General features: G+C 40.5%; 2 protein-coding genes across 6 annotated transcripts; one reads left to right on the top strand and one right to left on the bottom strand.

Moving 5' to 3' along the window:
* Positions 1–400: 400 nt before the first annotated feature.
* Positions 401–10,090, bottom strand: LOC115774208 (cystathionine beta-synthase-like). 3 transcript variants are annotated; one of them, XM_030721365.1, is made up of 15 exons: positions 9,891–10,090; positions 7,756–8,041; positions 7,308–7,414; positions 6,915–7,049; positions 6,348–6,427; positions 5,488–5,692; positions 4,653–4,744; positions 4,437–4,562; positions 3,473–3,557; positions 2,910–3,015; positions 2,741–2,818; positions 2,521–2,655; positions 2,249–2,357; positions 1,918–2,002; positions 401–546 (listed from the first exon to the last, which is right to left on the bottom strand). In XM_030721365.1, the coding sequence occupies exons 2-15, from the start codon at positions 8,031–8,033 to the stop codon at positions 416–418; spliced, it is 1,752 nt and encodes a 583-aa protein (XP_030577225.1). In that variant the 5' UTR covers positions 8,034–8,041; positions 9,891–10,090; the 3' UTR covers positions 401–415. The 3 variants fall into 3 exon arrangements, with proteins under 3 accessions (XP_030577225.1, XP_030577234.1, XP_030577243.1); XM_030721374.1 differs by lacking the exon at positions 9,891–10,090 and adding an exon at positions 8,955–9,019; XM_030721383.1 differs by lacking the exon at positions 9,891–10,090 and having other exon boundaries at positions 7,357–7,414; positions 7,756–7,806.
* Positions 2,955–20,352, top strand: LOC115774228 (uncharacterized). Of its 3 annotated transcripts, none has more exons than XM_030721404.1 (5): positions 2,955–3,037; positions 15,103–15,269; positions 15,474–15,899; positions 17,937–18,338; positions 19,967–20,352. In XM_030721404.1, exons 1-5 carry the CDS (start codon positions 2,994–2,996, stop codon positions 20,305–20,307), a joined length of 1,380 nt encoding a protein of 459 aa, XP_030577264.1. In that variant the 5' UTR covers positions 2,955–2,993; the 3' UTR covers positions 20,308–20,352. The 3 variants fall into 3 exon arrangements, with proteins under 3 accessions (XP_030577264.1, XP_030577272.1, XP_030577256.1); XM_030721412.1 differs by lacking the exon at positions 2,955–3,037 and adding an exon at positions 14,801–14,909; XM_030721396.1 differs by lacking the exon at positions 2,955–3,037 and having other exon boundaries at positions 14,919–15,269.
* The last annotated feature ends 99 nt before the right edge of the window (positions 20,353–20,451 follow it).

The raw sequence follows: 20,451 nt of genomic DNA, 5'->3' as shown, positions 1-20,451 counted from the left end.
ATTTTTGGTGTGATTTTATTTAGCTGGAAAGGAAGTGATTGTATCACTGTGGCCTTGTGTATCAGACAGAAGTGTGCAAAAGGCACATTTACCTCATTTAACATAAGTCTACACAGTAACAAAACTTAGAAAATATTTGAGTACTACAAGCTTAAACAATAATACCAACCCCCATCATAAGTTGGCAGTGGCACAAATTATTTTGCTTATTATACTTTAAGACTCCAGTTAAAACATATAAAAATGATTTTAAAAAGTAAAAAAGTAAAAAAAAAAAATAAGAGTAAACCTCACCCAAAAAATACAAAAAAACCCCCACTTTTTTCCATCTTTGAGACACTAAACTAAATGTCATTATGTTTGTCATATCAAAGAAAGAAATGCAAAAGCCTGCAGTGTCTTTTAATTCAACCTTTCACAGCTCATCCATGGACTCTGACATGGTGTGCTCTGTCCTTTTCCGGGCTGTGACGAAGTTGAGCAGGTCGACGGCTGTCACCACCCCGAAAACCACCTGCTTTAGCCTGTGAGAGCCATCGCTTAAGTCTGGTGGAGGAAGAGAAGGGAAGCAAGCATAATACAGAGGTTATTACAGAGATAAAACGGGAACATTTCAGAGAACTATTGCTCTGTCACACCAGTGAAACCCTTCAAAGTGTTGCAGTACTTTCACTAAATTTTATCTAGTAACATAAACTTAAAAAAAATACAGCTGAGATACATACTGCAACATTAATATTCTGTATCATAATCATTATCTATACACATTTCAGTATTCATTTGGTGTTATTCTTAGAGCTCTTCAAACAAGTCCTGAGGGAAAACAGTTTTCTCTTTAGCTGCCAAATCACCCACTACGTCCATGGCTATTTGGTGTTGATCATGTAGTATACAGTAGGGTTATGAGGTCACATGCTATTGTGGATATACTGAATGTAAATGAGAGACACATTGCATGACAAGTACAACGTGTGGTATGTCAGTTAAGTTCAGCATCAGTGCTGTGTATCAGCTGACTTGTAACAGTAGCTACTACCTTTAACCATCCACCTGTGGAGGTGATTTATCGCCATCAGAGCCACATTTTACCAGCACCAGTGAGTGCTCAGAATGTGCAGTATGGGGGAAAAATAAAACCTAGTTGGTCACAGCACAGAATGTCCGTTAGTCAGTATTTAAAGCTGATTAGTCATATCAATGAAGTCACATCGGGAAGACAAAAGTTGCATGCCGCAGGTGTGATTAATAGGTGTGTTTGTCCAGCTTTGATCAGTTTAAATTGCGCATTTTATTCCAGCTAGAGAAGACCAAAAAAAGATTGAGGTTCATTTTCAGCCTGCACATCTTGGGTTTCAATATTGGAGGGGGAAAAAAAAAAGTATGCTTAACCACAACCTTGACTTTGCTGTATAATGCAACAGACAAACGCATAAGAATCAGCAGTCAGTTTGCTTTTTGCTAAACTGTCTCTACTTGGACAGGTTAAGGTTGTCCCAAAATCCATTTTTCTTTTTTGAATGCTCACACTGCATTCATATATCTATACTCAAGCAATGAGCAGCAGCAAGTTGATCTGCTGAGCTCTTCAAGTTATAAAAAACATTGTTCTTGAAAACATGCAAACTCGGTCTGCGTGTCACACATCACAACACTAACCTTTTGTCAGAGGTTCATGATGGTTTAACCCCACAGACTGAATGACCTCCACCCTTAACACTTGACACAAGGCATTTTGAGCAGAAGAAATACAATGGGAGCTCAGGCAGCCACAACACAATCTTATGAGGTGTGTGTGTGTGTGTGTGTGTGTGTGTGTGTGTGTGTGTGTGTGTGTGTGTGTGTGTGTGTGTGTGTGTGTGTGTGTGTGTGTGTGTGTGTGTGTGTGTGTGTGTAATGAAAAAACATTGCTGTACTCACATTGGATCTGTTCGTGTACCACCAGGGCGAAGTGATCAGTCTCCAAAATCAAGGATAACTTTCCTAAGTTATCAGTCAGTGTGATCTGTGAATGAAAATGAGATCATGTGCTGAAAGCAACAATCAATACAAGCTAAGAAAAAAGCAAACAAAAACATGAATAAAGTAAGACAGTTCCTTATCCAGGTTCAACTTGAGTACCTGATGATATTTTAAGTCCAAAAACTCACAAAACAGCCTCTCACTGCCACGTGATGTCATGCTGTCAGTGTCAGCCAATCAGAATTAAAAACATAGCCTTTAAACCCATTAAATTTCCAACCTTTCTAACCTGTTTGAACTGCTTGTAGAGCACTTTACAGACAGGGTCTGAAAAGTTGATCTTTCCTGCAAGGATTGAGGACAGCATGTTCCCTGAAGTCACCATGCCCAGGATCAACCTATACACACACAAACACACACGCACAAAGAGTGAATTTAAAGGTTAATTAAAGATAAGCTACGCAATGTTTGATACACGAGGAATATTTAAAGATAAATTAGGAAACATTCAGTGTTTTTTAGCTGCTGTAAGGCAGATCCTTTCACCCACAGGACGCTCACCCTGTATCATCAACCACAGGTGCCTGGTCAAAGCCATTCTCCTTGAGGATCTGGATGGTCTTCTGGCAGCTGATGGTAGGCAGGACGGTGAGCGGGGCTGACAGGTTCAAACACTGGAGCTTCAAGTTCCACCACCTGCAAGAACATGGTGGCATATTTCACAAGCACACACAGAAGAGACTGAATAAGAAAAAAAATTGACCCTTTTAATAACACATACCATGGTTTTTTCACTGTGAGGTCCTCCTCCCTCAAGAAGCCCTTCTGGATCATCCACTTATCACTCAGGAACTTTGACCTGGGGGGTGAGGGTAGTGTTCTGTGTTTACATATAAAAAGCAAGAAAAAAAAAAAACAAATGTCTACATGTGCAACATGAGACATCTCACATGTAGTTACGGATGGAGTCTGGCAGTATCACCACACAGCGCTGGCCCTCCTTCAGCTCTTTAGCTGCATGCACAGCTGCTGCCATGGCTGTCCCAGAGGTGCCTCCTGTTACACAAGAGAACAAAAGGTGAGTTCACTGAAGTAGCACCCTAGTACCCACAAATTTTTCTGTTGGTTTTTTTCTAGAATATTCCTTGAGCCCTTAGTGTTTCCATTGTTCTTTCTATGCCAGAGATATAAGTCTGTATGCTGGCCAGTCTGCACTCACAACCACACCACCCTCACCTCAGGATGAATTCTGCCCTTTGTTTACAAGGAGCATCTTCCTGTAGTGATATACAAGACTCTGGGAGAGTTACAGTGCTTTAGAATATAACCACACTAAAACCATTTGAAAACATTTTTGATGGATTGGGGCTGTGGCTGCAGTGATGCAAACGCTGCACCAGGTAAAGAGATAGCTGAGCATAAAAGCGAAGCTGTTGATTGACTCAGTGGAAAAAATGCCTGACAGTTCCTGAGGTGGAAAAATCTAACTTATCCCAGGACCACAGGGACTTACCACACAGCAGGCCTTCCTCTCTGATCAGCATACGAGACATGTTGAAGGACTCCTCATCGCTGGGCATGTACCACATATCGACCACCTGGAAACATAAACCTATCAGTGATGGAGATATCTTCTCACCATAAATGAAAATGTAAAATAAATGTAGAAGTCTGGATAACATTACAGCCCCATTTCATAACAGAAACCCCTTCAGCAGACATCTTATTACCTTCTGCAAAACTATTTTTGCCCTAATTTAGATACCTTGCCCTAAATCTTTATCCAAATGATTTTAGTCAGCCCTGATATAATAACATAATGCATGCTTGTAAGATATTTACATCATATGGTACTCGTGTGTACAGGAATATTACTACATAATATGCTGATATCAGTGCATTATGTATAACATCACTATAATCATAAGGCAACCATGAACAAAACTTTTGACCAATATTGCTGAGCAGTAGGTATGGCTGTAATATTGCTCAATGATCAGTCACAGTCTGTACTATGGCAATGAATCATCCCGGACCACATGACAGACAACGCTCAGCCAATCAGAAATTGGCATCATAGGCATCACAGCCTAGAACTGATGTTACTATAGATAGACTGGCTCTTTACCTAGAAAACTGGGATTCCCCCTTTCTTACTATCTAGCTACTGCCACTTGTTCAGTGATCTTTGTCAGTTGATAGATATGGAGAATCACCACTTTTCTCCATTTCACTCAGTATTGGTCAAGTAGGTATAGCCAATCACACAGCTAAGCCAGTCAGGCATGAGAAAGAAGCTGCATATCATTAGCATATATTATCATAGCATTAGTAGCCTGAAATCCTAGTTGTTCACTCTCCACTTTAGATAAATACAACCAAAGTGTATAAAGGGTACTAAACAACCAGGAACAACATATGCCAGATTTCATGGGGAGAAATCTGCATGGGGATAAAAAGCTACCACTGGAACTCACTGATCTGTCAAGCACAGTGGGGATGAAGTTGGGCCCGATGCCTTCCACCTCAGACTGGTTACGATTGGTCTTGTTAAGCTCCTCGGGTTCAGCCAGGATTGACCCTTTGGGATGAACACCAATAATCTGCACACAAAACACATCATTTATATGCGATAAGTAGCTCAGCAGCTATTTAATCCAACCATGGCAAGAAAAGATCTGAAAAGAGCTAACTTTGATGTTCGGGCATTTTTCCTTCAGTTTCCGGCCGATGCCTGTGATTGTCCCCCCTGTGCCTGCACTAGCAACGAGCATATCCACTTTGCCTGTCAGCAAAAACACAGACAAGAGACCACCTCGCAGACTGAATATAGATTCTCAAGTGATGCTTTTTCTAATTTGAGTTCAATAAGGAGAGATCAATAAAAGGAGCTGAGCTATTTGCAGATTAGACTCCCAACGGCCCATCATAGTGGAACGGAATTACATCAGTGATAGTAGGTGGGTTGCACAAATTAGTCAGCTAAGGGAGACTGACAGGTAAGCGATGAGATTTAAAGTACTCAGAGTAGAGGCTGATTGGCTTGAGGAATACAGAAAGATCATTGGACTAGCGCAATGATGTCAGCTTTGAGATTGACGGCATGAGAAATAGAAGTGACGGGAAGAATAGACTAGCAGGAAAACACCCAGGAAAGCAGACAAAGGAGTGATTACAGATCTTCTTTATTGAACTTACATATAAACTTCATTTTAAGGAGCCTATCCCAGCTGCCATAAGGTGAGAGGCAGGGTACACCCTGTACAGGTTGCCAGCCTGTCGCAGGGCTAACACAGAGAGACAGAAAACCATTCATACTCACATTCACACCTATAGGCAATTTAGAATCACCCATTAACCTAACCCCAGTAACTGCAGGTCTTTGGACCGTGGAAGGAAACCGTAATACCTGGAGAAAACCCACACAGACATGGGGAGAGCATGCAAACTCTACACAGTGTGATGGAAAAAGTGTCTATGTATTTTATAATATTATTAAACATTCTTCTGAGTTTAAGATCCTTGTACCATCGCACTGCTCCAGGATCTCCTCGGCTGTGATGTCGTAGTGAGCCAGAGGATTATATGGGTTGCGGTACTGGTCCAGGATGTGAGAGTTGGGGATCTCGTTCTTGAGATGCCAGGCAACACCCACATGAGACTCTGGCAAATCGACACAGGCGCTGGTGGGTGTACGAACGATCTCCGCTGCAAGAGCCCTCAAGATGTCCACCTGCAGAGAACAACCACAAAATATTAACACTTGAATTCTGCCTGTTAAGGCATCAGAATTTAGGTACATTAACTTCAATTAACAATACTGATATGACATTCAAGATTCATTACATTTTTATTTATTATTAATTAATGATTAAATTAATGATGTAGCAAGCATGTAGAACAGAATTGCAGATATTTGATATTTGATAATTTTCATAGTTTGCTTTAACTTGTTCCAAAAATTTAAAAAATAGGCTGAACAGTTCTCGAGTTATTGAACGAGCACTTCCATCGACGCTACCGCCATGGGTGATCACATAATACGTCCTGTCTTTTGACAGAGGTATAAAAAAGGCAAAATAGAGTAAAGTAATCAAACGAAATAAAAAAGTAATAGAAACAAAACAAAATCTAGAACTCATTCAAAAATCAAACAAACAAAATAAAAAAAACAACTTAAGCTCAAACGGGGCTTGACACACCTGAAAATAAATAGGTTGCAGAGCTTTAACAGAGCACAGGTAATAACCTGGAATACAATGGCAAAAAAAAAAACTGGAAGATTGCATAATATTAGACAAAAGGTGCATTAAATCTGAAGTGTGTCCTCTGCCTCCACAAAAAGTTGTAATTTCCATATTTAGTCACAATATTTTCAGGAAATTCACCTTCTCCATGCTCATTTTATCTGGCATGACTATGATGCAGCGGTAGCCTTTCAGAGCAGCAGCTAGAGCGAGTCCAATACCTAAAGATAGACAGCTGTTATTGTCATTGTACTAGAGTGCAACGAAATTGAGCAGCAAACCTTAAGGTGCCTAGACCCAATAAAAACATTCAAAAACTCTAAAAACATTCAACAAACTGCAGATTATTGCACAGGGCCTAAGTAGCTTAAATAAATAAATACTTAAATCAATTAAATTAAAAAAATAAAAATTCATGTGCGTGTATTCAATTCCCGTACAGCACTAGGGTAAAAGCTGTTTTTCAGTCTGTTTGTCCTGGATGTGATGGATCTGAAGTGTTTTCCAGAGGGCAGCTGTTGGAAAAGATGATAACCAGGGTGGAGAGAGTCTTTTAGTATGTTGGCTGCCCTGCTGAGGCAGCGGGAGCTGAACAGGTCCCCCAGACTGGGCAGTGGACAGCCGATGAACAAACACATTCAAGTAGGTCTTACAATGCAGGTTTTTGTGTATTTCAGCATACCAGCACAGACACGTGCAGTGGATTACCAGTGTTTCCAGTGGTGGGCTCTATGATGGTGTCTCCAGGTTTGAGAATTCTGGCTCTCTCTGCATCCTCCACCATCTGCAGACTGATCCTGTCCTTGATACTGCCGCCCGCATTAAAGAACTCACACTTGGCCACTACATAATATCAACAGATGTGATTGTCATGGTAAGATATTAGTCAGACAGGCCAAATGAGGAAATCAACTATGGATAACCTTGATATTCAAAATAATAATTTTTACCTGAAACAAACACACACACACGTGCAAACACACACGCACACAAAACAACATTCATAAACCAGCACTAAAAAGTTTACAAGGTATTAAAGGTAACCAGTCAGACCTTATCTGACTTGAAAATGTGTCTCAGCTTGAATGTGGCATGACTCACATATTTCACATTTAAGTCCAAAAGCTTTGGGGATGTTGTTGCTGCGTACCATGGGAGTGTCAACAATTTTGTGCAGGATGTTTGGCAGAATGGTTGGTGCGACAGTTCTGAGAAGAGAAGGAAAAAAAAAATTCTGAGCAACAAAATAGACTAGAAGGTAATCACTTCTTTATCGAGCTCAGAATGATAGTTGATTGCTACCACTAGTGTGAGATAATAACACTTATTTCCACTCACTTCACTGATTTTAGAAATCTTAACAACAACAACAAGTGTTTACTTTAATTGTCATTCCTCAGCCAATTATCTCAACTCTTTTTCAGAGGTTTAAATAAACAGCGCAGTGCCTTTACGAGTCAATACAACAGCTGCTCTATATTCTTTGGATGAAGAATATCTGTATTTCTTTCACGTGTAAGTGCACTGGAAATCTGACCATCACACCGACCTTGGGACCTGCATGTGAGGGGAGTGGGCTTTCGAGGCTCCCAGGCTCCATGTGCAGCGGCTGGGAAAGTCAGGCCGGATCCATTTCCTTTCAGAAGAAGAGTTCTTTGTTGTAATCTGAATGGTTTTGGTCAACTCCTGCAAGCCCTCCTCTGTATTCAGGTTGTCAACTCTGTTGTTGAGTTTATTCTCTGTGGTGCCTAAGCTTTGTAGCTTGCCAGCATGTGGGCACGTGGGGCTCTTGACGGTCATCTCTTTGGATGAGGGAACTGATAGCATGGCTTAACCTAGAACACACACACACAAAAAAACAGCACAGAAACAGGAAACAGGATTATCCAATGATCCAACATACTGTTCTTACAGATAAGCATGCTCTAATAACTTTTTCCAGAGTAATCGGTGGCTCAGCTTATAGCCAGGAAACTATATGCTTTCATACTGTCATTTTTGACCTTCTGTGGCAAAAAGTAGGCTCTGTCTTTGGAATCTGCACCCTCAGGTATCAAAGTTATGATCCATTTTCTATTATTGCCCCTAACTCTCCAGTTGCTTCTGCTCTTTGAGGCTGAAAATTTTCAACCACATGTGCATCTCTGCAAGGGTATACCTAGGATGGCTAAATTGACTGGTAAGTAACATGTAACAGCTCCTAAAACATGATGATTTGCCATTTTATTTAATGGTTATATGGCTCCAAAGCAACAAGGTGGTGGTGGTGGTTAGCTCTGCTGCCTCACAGCCAAAAAGTCCTAGGTTTGATTCCACCTCCACCTGGGTCTTTCTGTGTGGAGTTTGCAATGTTCTCCCCATGTCTGTGTAACAGGTGTGTATACTTCATCCACCCGTGTACAAACGACAATACAGGAATATAGAGTTGACCACCTTTACTGTGATAGACACAAAGAAAACACCACTTTAGTGTCTTCACAAGCACACCGGGTATCGGCTCCCCTCAGCAGTCATCAGTGTTGTGAGGGAGAAAGTAAAGCGACCCAACGTTTAGGAGCGTAGCGCACTTCCGGTTTTTCAAAAATAAACTACAACATCGATAAAATTCATATATATATATATATATATATATATATATATATATATATATATATATATATATATATATATATATATATATATATTGAAAAATAAAATACAGCATTAGAGAAGAAATTAAATAATAATGTGCATTCTTATCTCTGTTACATCTGCATGGGTTTTCCCCGGGTACTCCGGTTTCCTCTCACAGTCCATAGACATGCAGTTACTGGTGATTAACTGGTGATTCTAAATTGCCCATAGGTATTACTGCGAGTGTGAGTGGTTGTCTCTCTGTGTGTGTGTGTTAAACCCCCCACCACCACCACCACCACAGCCTTGAACAGGATAAGCGGATGTGAATGCATGGAAAATCCAAACAAACTATTAAGATTACAGTGATAATCTATTTGATCAGATATCAAAATTTAAAAGAAGCAGAAACTGTTTGCAGGTGTTAACACCCTGTCCTGAAAGGCCGTTAACACCTGAAAGAAAGACTCGCGGGGCAAGAAAGACTTGTAAGACGATTAACAAACAGAAACAGAAACATTAAATGGTTTTGGTTAATGTAAAACAAAAGAAACATAACACAAAGATTTTTTTTTTTACTTCTGAGTGTGACAACACTGCTGCATTATTGAATGTTAAAATAATAATAATAATTATCTGTGCTTTATTCACACGAAGTAAAACAAAATGTTGCAAAGGGAACTTTAAATACATTCTTGTGGAGTTCGATGCACAATAACTGATCCTGACTGACAATAAAACGCAGTGTGAAAAGAAGAGTTTTTAAAGGCGTAGGCATCGGTGGGGGGGGGGGGGGGGGGGGGGGGTAATTATTACTGGCTTTTGTAACACTGATCGCAAAGATTAAAACAAGGTATTTAAAAAAAATCATGTCTTTACTGAATAATACATAAATATGTTATAATGACGCATTCAAGCTGACACCCAGTTCATATCACATTAACCCAAACTGCGTAGTTACAATATTTCACCAGCGAGCCCAATACAGCTTTTTATCAACACATTTAAAACAACACGTGTGTTTAAATGCTTCGGCTTCACATTATTTTCTCTTCTGTACCTGTCCCTCACCTGTAGATTTAAATGCGCCTTCAAATCTGTCAGGAAATCGCACACACGAGCAGAGGGCTGTTACCCAATTCATCTGAATCCTCCGAAGGACGCATTTTAAGGGGGATAGTCCAAAATCGAAAGATCCTCCATGTGACCCCCGGATTTGAAGGACAGGTCCGGGCCGTTTCTCAATAATCAGGTACTTGGCAAGCTGTCACGGGTGTCCGGACTTCTCGAGGACGGGAGCACGCCGCGCGATCATTTTACAATTGGAACATCAGCGTACCTGATGATGTCACAGCTCAGCTCAGCGTTTATAACGCCTTCCAACTTCATCGTGATTAATGTTTACAATGGAAATTGTCCACAAAGCGCCTAATTACTAGATTTCTTAAAAAAAAAATAGATTTAAAAAGTTTTTAAGCACTTTGGCAAAATGCTCAGCTATAAAAAGACAATCAATGTAAAATAATTTGGAAAAACTGCAGTAAAGACTGTCAGTTTACATTGGAGTATTGTTATAAGGTGGTAAAGAACTGTATACCATTATACTGAAATAAATACTGATTCAGCAACAGACCTGTGACATTTCATTACATGTGCCATATAAACTACATTATAAATCTAGGGGTGCTGACCACGATTATATTGATCTTGTCTTTAGATCCAAAGAACACTTACCTGACTTTAGTCTTATTCCATCATTAGATGTCTTCTAACATCCATAGATTTATATGATCTGTTTCATCGTGTCTAACCAGTTTCATACAGTTAAGCAACAACAGTCACTACAGGACTGAACTACAGGAACCTTATCTTTCTAAATAAAAACATTATGTTTGGCAGTTGGTAATGAATGAAAAGGGGGGATGTGACTTAAATGGTGCTTCCAGGAGTATGTATAAAAATAAGCTGCAAGCGGGAACTGATGTGTTTTGTGAGTGGGATCAGACCAGAGTAGTGAGGCAGGTGCACACCACACTCAATGTGGGTGGCATAATTGTGGGCATGAATAGTGGCCTGCGCCCCTTTGGGATTGAAGGCGGCTGGTAGTGACTACTTTTGCCGTGGAGTATTGTTTTGGAGGTTTCTTTTGTTGATTTGTTTTTGTGAGTGTATTCTTTGGTCTAGTCCACCCTGCCAAGTGAGCAGAAAAAGGCATGGGTGTTGACTTTGGGGTGGACAAGTTTCTTTCCTTTTTTTATTTTGTTTGTTTTGTTTTTTGTTATCGCTACCTTGTTTCCCCATCATAAACGAACGTAGCTTTGGTCTTGGTTCGTCCCCATTCTGCCAGTTCAGTGCAGGTTTATGTATGAATATGTACACTTTCATCAGCTGCAGTGACGCTAATTAGGTGCAAAGATCATTGAGGGCGTTCGTTCACTTAGTGTGCTTTAATTGGTTGCAGTGAACTTGTTCCCTGACCTACTGAAGGGATTGGGGAGGGACCGGTGTTTTTTATTTTATTTTATTTTATTTTATTTTATTTTATTGTAACTCATGAACTGAATAAGTGACGTGAAATAAAGATTTTTTTTTTTTTTAAGTTCATTGAACATTTTTTTCAACTGACCTGTCGTGGGTCTAACACATGTATATACAGCTCATGCTGCTTACTGAACAAAAACAAACAGGCCAGATGTTAAAATGATTTTTTTTTTCATTATTCTAGAAGAGTCACAACGCTTACAATAGACAGCTGCTGTTTAGAATACAGCTGAATAAATATTAAAAACATATAATTTGAACATAGTTTTAAATTAAGTAGTACATCTTTTATCCATTGATACTGTGGGTGGAGCAGCATCCTTCCATTTAGAAAGAATTAGGCACTGTGTTAGCAGAGTTGAAAACGCAATGACCTTTCGACCCCCAGTAGGTAGACCTAATCCCTCAGGGGTGACCCCCAAAAAGCAGCATAAATGGGTTGGGGGTAATCTTAACTCCAAATACTGCTGAGAGTGCTTCACAGATACCAGCCCAGTATATCGGTATCTTAGAGCAATACCAAAACATTTGTACTAATGTGGCTTCCTCAGATTCACATCTATCAAACATAGGGTCGATCTGATGGTAAATTCTGGTCAGTTTAGATTTATGAAGGTATACCTAATGTACCACTTTGAATTGATTGAATTGAGAGAATGTCTCACACACATTGAAGATGCGTGAATTTTCCCCAACACATCAGCCCAAATCGCCTCACTAATTGTAGTTTGAAGGTATTGCTCCGAGGACTGTTGAATTGTGGCAAAGGGTCGGGAATCTAGATGAGAGATCAAGTTTATCATAGAAGTAACTGCTTTACTCTTTGTTGGGTCAAAAGACATCAGCTCATCAATTATATTATCAAGAGTCTTATCAGGAAAACTTAAAATGGATGAAATGATAAAATGCCTAACCTGCAAATATCTAAAAGCCAGCAAATCATATTTATTGGACAGTTGAGCTAACAAAGCAATAAAATAAAAATCAATAAAAAAAGATCTTTAAAATATTTTAAGCCTTTACTTTGCCACACACTGAATGTACCATCTTGCAACAAAGGGGGAAAAAAAGGTTTTTGAATGCAAATGGACTGGAGAGACTTGCCTGATGGAGGCTAAATTGTTTCCTAAATTGTGAACAGACTGCGAGAAAGTTATAAACTATGGAGTTAGGAAGGTACAATTAAGAGGTAGAGGTAAGGATTCACCAATCAAAGCTGGCATTGACAAAGGGGTGCAGAGGAGCTTTTCCATCCCCACCCAAATAGGACCACCATCACTGGAGTTGTACTGTAGTGCACCAAAAAGGACAGACAATAGAGATTACATACCCAATAATAGTGCCGGATACTGGGGAGAGCCAGCCCACCATTTTGCTTTGATTTTTGCAGGTCGTCTTTCTATAGATGAGGATATTTACCATTCAAAATGTTAGTCAAAATGGCCAAATCTAGTTTTTTAAAATAAGAACCTGGAATAAGTGGGCACCCCATCAGGTCCCACGGTACAAGATGGTTTAGAGTGAAAGTTATTTGTCAGAATCATGGCTGATGGAGAAGAATACAATAACTTTACCCAAGTTATAAACGGCCTGCCGAAACCAAATTGCTCCAAAGTTTCAAACAGGTAGACCCACTCCACTCTGTCAAATGCCTTCTCTGCATCCATGGAGAGAAGGCATTCAGAGTCATTCTGACAAGGGGTGTACACAATGTTCAATAAATGGCATATATTATAAAAAGAGCGTTTGCTTTTAACAAAATCAGTCTGATCTGGAGATATAACACTGGGTAAAACTCGCTCCAGACAACAGGCCAACACTTTGGCGAATATTTTACAATCACGATATTGGCCTGTAGGATGAACAATCTGTAGGGTTTTTGTCTTTTTTCAGCAGCAAGCTTGATTCAGAGTGGAAGGAAGGGACCCACTACTAGGAGAATATGTATACACGTTTGCCAGAATTGGGGCTAACTGTTCAGAGAATGCTGCATAAAACTCACTTGGCGTGCCATCTGGACCAGGTGATTTCCAGGGTTGCAATACATTTAATTGCCCCTACAATCTCCTGCTGTGATTCTAGTGCATCCAAGGCATCAATCTGATTCAGGGTTAGTGTTGGGACAGCCAAGTGTCCAAAAAAGTTCTGTAAAAGATGAGCATTGCAACGATTATCAGAACTGTATAATTTGTTATAATAACATTGAAAAGCCTCGTTTTTTTCATTGCTGGTCTGTAATGATACCACCATCCTGAGTTGTTACCCCACGAATTATCAGTCTGGCCCTTGCACCCCTTAGTTATCTTGCCAAAACTTTCCCCAGCCTTATCTCCATGCTCATATGTGTTACTTCTATTTTTCAACAGTATGTATTCTACCAAATGAGATGTAATTAGATTGTATTCTGCACTAAGCCTCAAGTGTTCTTTGTATAGCTGCTGGGATGGAGCTTGCGCATTCCTACTATTCAAGATGCATTTGCTTGGACAGAGAGTCCCTATTCTTCCTCTTCTCTTCATCTTCTTGTGTACAGTTTTTAAAGAGGCCAAACAGCACATTCTTCCATGATAAGATAAAGTGTTTTTCAATGTTATTGTGAATAAAGTCACATAGTTCCTGCCTAAAATACATTAACAAATGGGCAGTACCACAACAGATGAACAACAGTTTCAGGACATATATCACAAAAGCTACAGTTAATATCTATATCTGTCTTCAATCTGTTTTTAATATAGGCTTTAGCTGGATAGATTTTTATGGATAATTTTATATAAGATTTATATAACTTTATTTGTAATCAGATATCTATTTGGAAGAAGCCAGACCTTGTTCCATGGTATTACATCCACAAACCTATTCCAGTGTGGAATAACATCTGGTTGTGTTGTGATGTTCTTTTGAAACAAGGTTCTTATAGATCTGTTGTTATTTGCACAATGACAAGATAGACAGACTTTCCCTACAAGCGTGTCTGCTGGAGACAAACAGGTGAGGTTGTAAGCATCAAGCTTGTTTTGGCTCTTGAAAAGCATGCATACACCTGAGGGGATGCTCCAAATACCTTGGCACAGTCTCCACGAGTTACATTTTCTAAGAAATTCTTCATAGGTGAGAAAAAGTCCTTCACTATTGAATAACTGGTCCACCCATATGACGTTGTTCTGAAACCAATATTCCAAATACAGAGATTTTCGTTTGTATAAATGTCTTTGTTATTCCAAATCAGATGGTTGTGGGGTGAGAAGTTATGCTTGTAGATGAGAAACCATGAGAGAAAGGCCTAGCGATAAAAAGCAGACATCTTAGGGATTTTATCAATGTCTTAATTACAAACAAGAAAAAAGTCTATGCCTCAATGCTTGGACATGTGAATATGTGAAGAGGAATAATACTCCAAATGTGGACGCGCGATGTGACGACGTTTGATAGTCCGGATGTGACGTAGGGCTGCGACGGTGCATTACGGTGCAGTGACTAGCAGTTGTGCTAGCGCCATCAAAACTACCGAACTCCACAGCTAGGAACGACGGCCGCTGCTTTTAAGTAAAGGTTCGTTAATTTAAAATACAGAGCCGTGGAAGCTGTTTCTTTATTTCACCCACAGTAACAACTTAGATTATGAGCACGCTGTTTTTTTGGACCCCCGCACACCAGCAGTGATGGTTAAGGCTCGTAAAAGAAGTGTAGTTTGGGGGTTCTTCAAAAACATAGACTCTCAGTCGGTCCGCTGTCTTCTCTGCAGGAGTTACCTGCTCAAAAAGGATCATGGTTCCACCACCCATATGTTGAGACACCTGCGTGTAAAACATCCCACCGAGCTATCCAGAAGAAGTAACGAACGTGCACCTGAAGCTGGCCCCAGCAGCGACGACCAGGACATGGAGGCAGACGGAGAGCACTTCTGCTCCGGTACAGCTCCTTTGTTCATCTAAAGTGAACCCCAGCTGTGTGGTGACAGAAATAGATTGATGAGATTTCAGAAAAAGGTTACCAAAGGTCAAAGTTTAGCGTGAAAACCATATTTCCACGTGTAGTGGGCACTCACTCAGTATTATAATGGTTAAACTACATTAGAAGGTGCAGCATTAATTGTAACTTTGTTTTCTACTTCAGTGGAAGTGGCGTTGGAGGATGACGAATCTGACAGTGTCACCACAGTACACAACACTGATATCAGCTCTTCCATAAATGGCTTCATGGATGCTCCACATGGAGGTCCAGTAGAAATAATAACACACATAGAGGCAAGTGATGGGCGCCCTGTGAGACGGCCACGACATCGCAGCGTGATCTGGAGGCACTTCAAGCGCTTGGACAGTATGAATGCCGTTCGCTGCTGCATCTGTATGACGAAGCTGGTCGAAAGCGGCGGCATCAGCAACCTGCGTCGGCACTTGTCTACGAGACATCCTGAGGTGTACTCCGAGCTGCTGTCCAACCAGCAGCACCCATCGCCACCGTTAAACTTCTCACAGGACTCAAACACTGTCGCCGAGACCGATGAGGCCTTCTGGGCCACAGACCAGAGTGAAGTTCCGGGTAAGCTGGTAGCTCACCGCTGTTTGACAGGCATGTTAAAGTTTCATATTTACACAAACATCGATAACAGAGAAGGACGAAGTATAAATTATGGATTGTTTTCAGTGTTTTGTGCTATCCAGAGAAGGATGGATAAAAACTACTTAAATGTATCAGATATTTGAAATCTTTTTCTACTGTTGAGAACACAATAATTCGTGTTTCTTCAAAATCTGTAGATTATCAGGCCAGCAGCCCATACCTCAAAGCAGGATTTGGGTTTATTGAGGTACCTTCAGGATTAACCCTGAATTTTCAGCATTGCCCACCAGCTGCAATTTTTAATAACTTTATTGTTCTGTAAGCATTATATCTGATCCTAAAACAGACATATCAAATCTGTAAGTAGGCTAAAGTCTGGTTTACAGTTACTGCATTGCTTCTTTGCCAATGGATGTCCATAAAATTGGTGGTGTACAGTGGTGTAGTTTTGATTTGTGGTGCACCTCTCGATCTCAGTTTTTATAATCTGGAGCGGCTGGGTTGCAGACACGAGTGCATGATATTGTTTTTTGTCGCCATTTCACTTATATATCCGTACAGGGGCTCAGAGAGTACCAGATTATACAGAGGGAGATGCTGCAACAGCTTGAAAAGACACGACTTGGCACGTCTCATTTAAAGCCAGAATTTCCGAGTTTCCAGTTGGAATTTTCAACTGGAACGCTCCCTCAAGTCGGACTTCCAATTCAGAAAGTCAGAAGACACCAAATTCACAATCCAAGAAAGTGGAAACAGAAACAGTAGCAAAACTGTAAAACTTGTAGCTACTGTTGTGTATGGCTTGCTACATAAGCCATACACAGAGCACTGACCAGGCCCTATCCGTGAACCTCGTGTACGGTTAGTGATGCATGGCTGGTTCTGTCTTTCTAAGAAGCAAAACAAATCCTGTTTTTCCTGATTTTCCAACTTTACTACCAGAACATGCTTAACTCAGAAGTGATGTCACTCCCAGCTCCAAAATCCGACTTCTGAGCTAAATGGAACTCTGCATTTCTGGAGAAACCTTTGGAGAAAAAAAATCATTTCTTTTTTCCTGGTTTCGATATCTCAGGCGGAATATCTGTCATTCAGGAGAATACTGCAGCAAGTCCAGCACACCCTCAATGCCGGTCTAAATGTTTACGGGGATATGGTAATGTTTTCTTAAGAAAACATAAGCAAGAACATAACCAAAATATATAAACAAAATACCACATCCTATTGGGCCAAGACAAAACTAGAGATCGTTGCTTGTGGGAGGTAATATGGTATCGTTGAAAGGGCTTCTCCTAAACATGCCACATTCTGGTAACAGTAGCACTATAATAATGCAGAAATGCTTACTGGATAGGTGTTTTTGCCAGTTTTCCTTCCTAGCTTCCAATAAGCTAGAAAGTACATCAATGTTTTTCCGGTCTTTCTGACCAAAATGCTTTAATCTGTCACACATTCAGCATTTTTAATATTATACCGCTTCCTATCATTCCCACTTTGCTGCTTTGTCTGCAGCACCTGTGGTGCAGTATTATACATTTAACCTCTTCATGTCTTTCTAATGTTATAGTTTGAGCTTCATTTCTGAGCTCAGTTGCTCTGCTGCCACTCAGAGATTAAAACAAATCAGCAGTGACAGAAGACATGATTGCAAGCCTTCTGAATAGATGTGAATATATGTGAAGGATGGGATTTACCTATGCACATTGTAGGTGAATGAAGAGGTTTGTGAAGCCTTTGGAAGAAACAGGATTTGGGCATTGGTTATTCATGAAATGTGGTTTGCTTTTTATCTGAGTGACAGGTATGCACAAACTCAAGCTCCCCTAACTGCTAACACACAAACAGCTGTGCTTCTACATTTGTGTTGAACCTGTTGGGTAATTACTCACAGTGCAGGCTGGAAAAATAAGTGAACTGCTATAATGTGATTTCTCTAAAGGCTACCTGGAGTTCAGGTGTTCCAATTAAGGACATGATGTATGAGTTGTGTAATTATAACTTTGTTTTCTTCTTCAGTGGAGGTCGTGTTGAAGGACAGAGACTCTGAAGAGGTAACAGTGGTGAATGAAACTGATAATGGTTCAGCTATTGATGGCATCCCGGATGCTTCTCATGGAGGTCCAGCAGAACCACAAATGCCCACAGAGGCGAGTAACAACCGTCCTGCAGGTCGTACACAGCGCAGTATGATTTGGAGGCACTTTGAGCGCTTGGACAGTCTGAATGCTGCTCGCTGCCGCATCTGCATGAAGAAGCTGAAGTGTGGTAAAAATAGCACCAGCAACCTGCACCGACACATGTCAAAGAGACACCCAAAGATGCTGTCAGAGATGGTGTCCAGCGGGCTGCGTCTACCACCATTAAACCTCTCCCAGGTCTCACATGATAACGAGACATCAGAGCAGAGACAGGCTCCAGGTATGTTTTTGTAGCTCGCAGCTGTTTAATTCAGTCTACAGGAATCTTTCACATCTTTCTCCTACACAATGCTTCACTCTGGGTCAACCCTGCTTTCGGTCGCTGTGGTTTGGGTGGGCCTGTTTCTCCATTCAAATGTGTTCAAGGTCATTTTCTTGTGCACTTGTAGGCAACTTTCAGCTTAGCTTGAATTTTTTTTTTTTTAAGCTCTGAAGGCTTGTTAGGATCTTTTGCACTTTCCTGTTTGTGATGTAGACTGGATCTCTTCCACTGTCAAAACAGCAACCTTGTAACTTAAAGTTAAATTTTTTTTACAGTTGCAGGGAGCAAATATGGTGAGTAGGGCAAAAAGAGGTTTTTAATGTACTGTGTGCCAGCTCCAAGAACAAAGAGCAGTAAAGAAGTGCTTTACAGAACAAAAGAACAGCCAGGTGCTCAAAATAAACCCCAGAGTCAAAGGTTAGAAATACTGCTACAGTTTAAACTTGAAAGTACAATGTTTGGATTTGGTATTATATATTGCCATATCTGTTGGGCCTATAATCATTTGTTTTAATTATGTTCATTAATATTTAATATTTTCTATTTTTAGATTCTTAATTAAACATTTGCCCAGACATTCTAAATAAAAGGCAAGACCTCAGGGGGTCGAGCAGATCGTCTGCTAATTGGAAGGTCATTGGTTAGATCCCTGGCTCCCCTAGTCTGCATTTGGAATTGTCCTTTGGCAAGAAACCAAACCCTGTCTTGTCCTGATGCGCGTGTGTGTTTGAATGTGTGTGAAAGGGTGAATGAGACTTGTAGTAAGGAAGCACTTTGCATGCTCAAATTGAGTAGAAAAGTGCTATACAGTATAAGCACAGTCCACTTTATCATTTTGATGTGCCACCTTCAGTCTTGGAAACTGACCATTTAAACTGAAAACTACTGTATGGTCTCTGGGTTTATATGCAGTGCTAATCATTCTTTGACATGGAAGTTGATATTCTCCTTCTGTGAAGCTGAAAAGGTGAAATGACCAAGTGCATGGTCCAAGTGGTCAGCACGGGACTTCTAGGGAGCGATCTTAAAATAGAAGCACTGGAAGCATTTCAGAGTTGCACAAGAAGATTACAGTGAAAGGGTGATGAACAAAGTTTGAGTCAAGGAGGTTTTTGCTTAGTTTTATTTATGGGCAGAGTCCCATAATTTTGATTGCTCTTTGTACTTAAAGGTTTTTCCTGCTCAAAATGGACCTGTATGTATGTATGTATGTATATCCTACAACAAAAAAACATACATTTATTATTACTCAGTTGGTGCCCTGGTCAACTATTGTGTTGATATTTAGCATTTTTGTGGTTATCAGTATTGATTTCAATTGATGGAAAAATGTGCTGATGCAGCCACTTCTGTCTGCAGTCTCCACCCTTTTGTTTTGAGCACTTTCCCACCCACAGAACTGAAATATGATAGCTATTACTCCAAATTATGACAGGTCCTTTTTTTTTATCTGTTTATCTGTTCCAGATATCTGTGATAACTCCCACTGACTAATAATAATCAGTATCAAGTGCTGAAAAAGATGTCAGTCAGTTCCTTTTGCCTAAGGCTGTAATAAGGCTAAACACGAGTCCTTCTTCTTGCAGATGAATTGGTCTTAAAAGTGTCTGAAGGAGAAAGGCGTGTGCTCAGGAGGGAGAGGGAGCTAATAGAAGCCCTGAGGAGGACGCAGAAAGAGGAGGCTCGGACTCTGGAGCATCAGAGGGAGCTGCTGGAGAAGCTGCGGGCAGCGAGTGCCAGAGAGGCGGCAGCAGAGAAGGAGGAAATTCAGTCTCTGAGGAAAGCACAGCAGGAGGAAGCCAAAGACTTAAGTAAACAGCGGGAGGAGCTGCAGAAGGAAAAGGCAGAACTACAGAAGAAATGGAAGGAGCTTCAGCAGGAAAGAGAAGAACTCCTGCTGTTTTCCAGAGGACAGCAAGTCCCCTGATTTTGACTTTGATGAATGCAGTCATCATTGCTTCAAACACAGGATGATATTAAAAAATGATTTAGTAAAATATAATTTTAAAATAAATCAGTGTGCAGTTGATTTTGTTTCTGTTACAGCTAATGTCCTGACTTCAGCCTGGCA

Source organism: Archocentrus centrarchus, chromosome 3, assembly GCF_007364275.1.
Source record: "Archocentrus centrarchus isolate MPI-CPG fArcCen1 chromosome 3, fArcCen1, whole genome shotgun sequence".
Taxonomy (NCBI): Eukaryota; Metazoa; Chordata; class Actinopteri; order Cichliformes; family Cichlidae; genus Archocentrus; species Archocentrus centrarchus.
This window is presented reverse-complemented; position numbering and strand designations above follow the sequence as displayed.

Excerpts from the sequence above, each read along its gene's own strand:
- LOC115774228 (XM_030721396.1), top strand. The coding sequence starts at position 15,020 with ATGGTTAAGGCTCGTAAAAGAAGTGTAGTTTGGGGGTTCTTCAAAAAC. Across the intron at positions 15,270-15,473 it reads CGGAGAGCACTTCTGCTCCG|TGGAAGTGGCGTTGGAGGAT; the intron begins GTACAGCTCCTT and ends TTTCTACTTCAG. Across the intron at positions 15,900-17,936 it reads AGACCAGAGTGAAGTTCCGG|TGGAGGTCGTGTTGAAGGAC; the intron begins GTAAGCTGGTAG and ends TTTCTTCTTCAG.
- LOC115774208 (XM_030721365.1), bottom strand. The coding sequence starts at position 8,033 with ATGCTATCAGTTCCCTCATCCAAAGAGATGACCGTCAAGAGCCCCACG. Across the intron at positions 7,050-7,307 it reads TGGACTTAAATGTGAAATAT|TGGCCAAGTGTGAGTTCTTT; the intron begins GTGAGTCATGCC and ends GATATTATGTAG. Across the intron at positions 2,003-2,248 it reads TCTACAAGCAGTTCAAACAG|ATCACACTGACTGATAACTT; the intron begins GTTAGAAAGGTT and ends TTTCATTCACAG.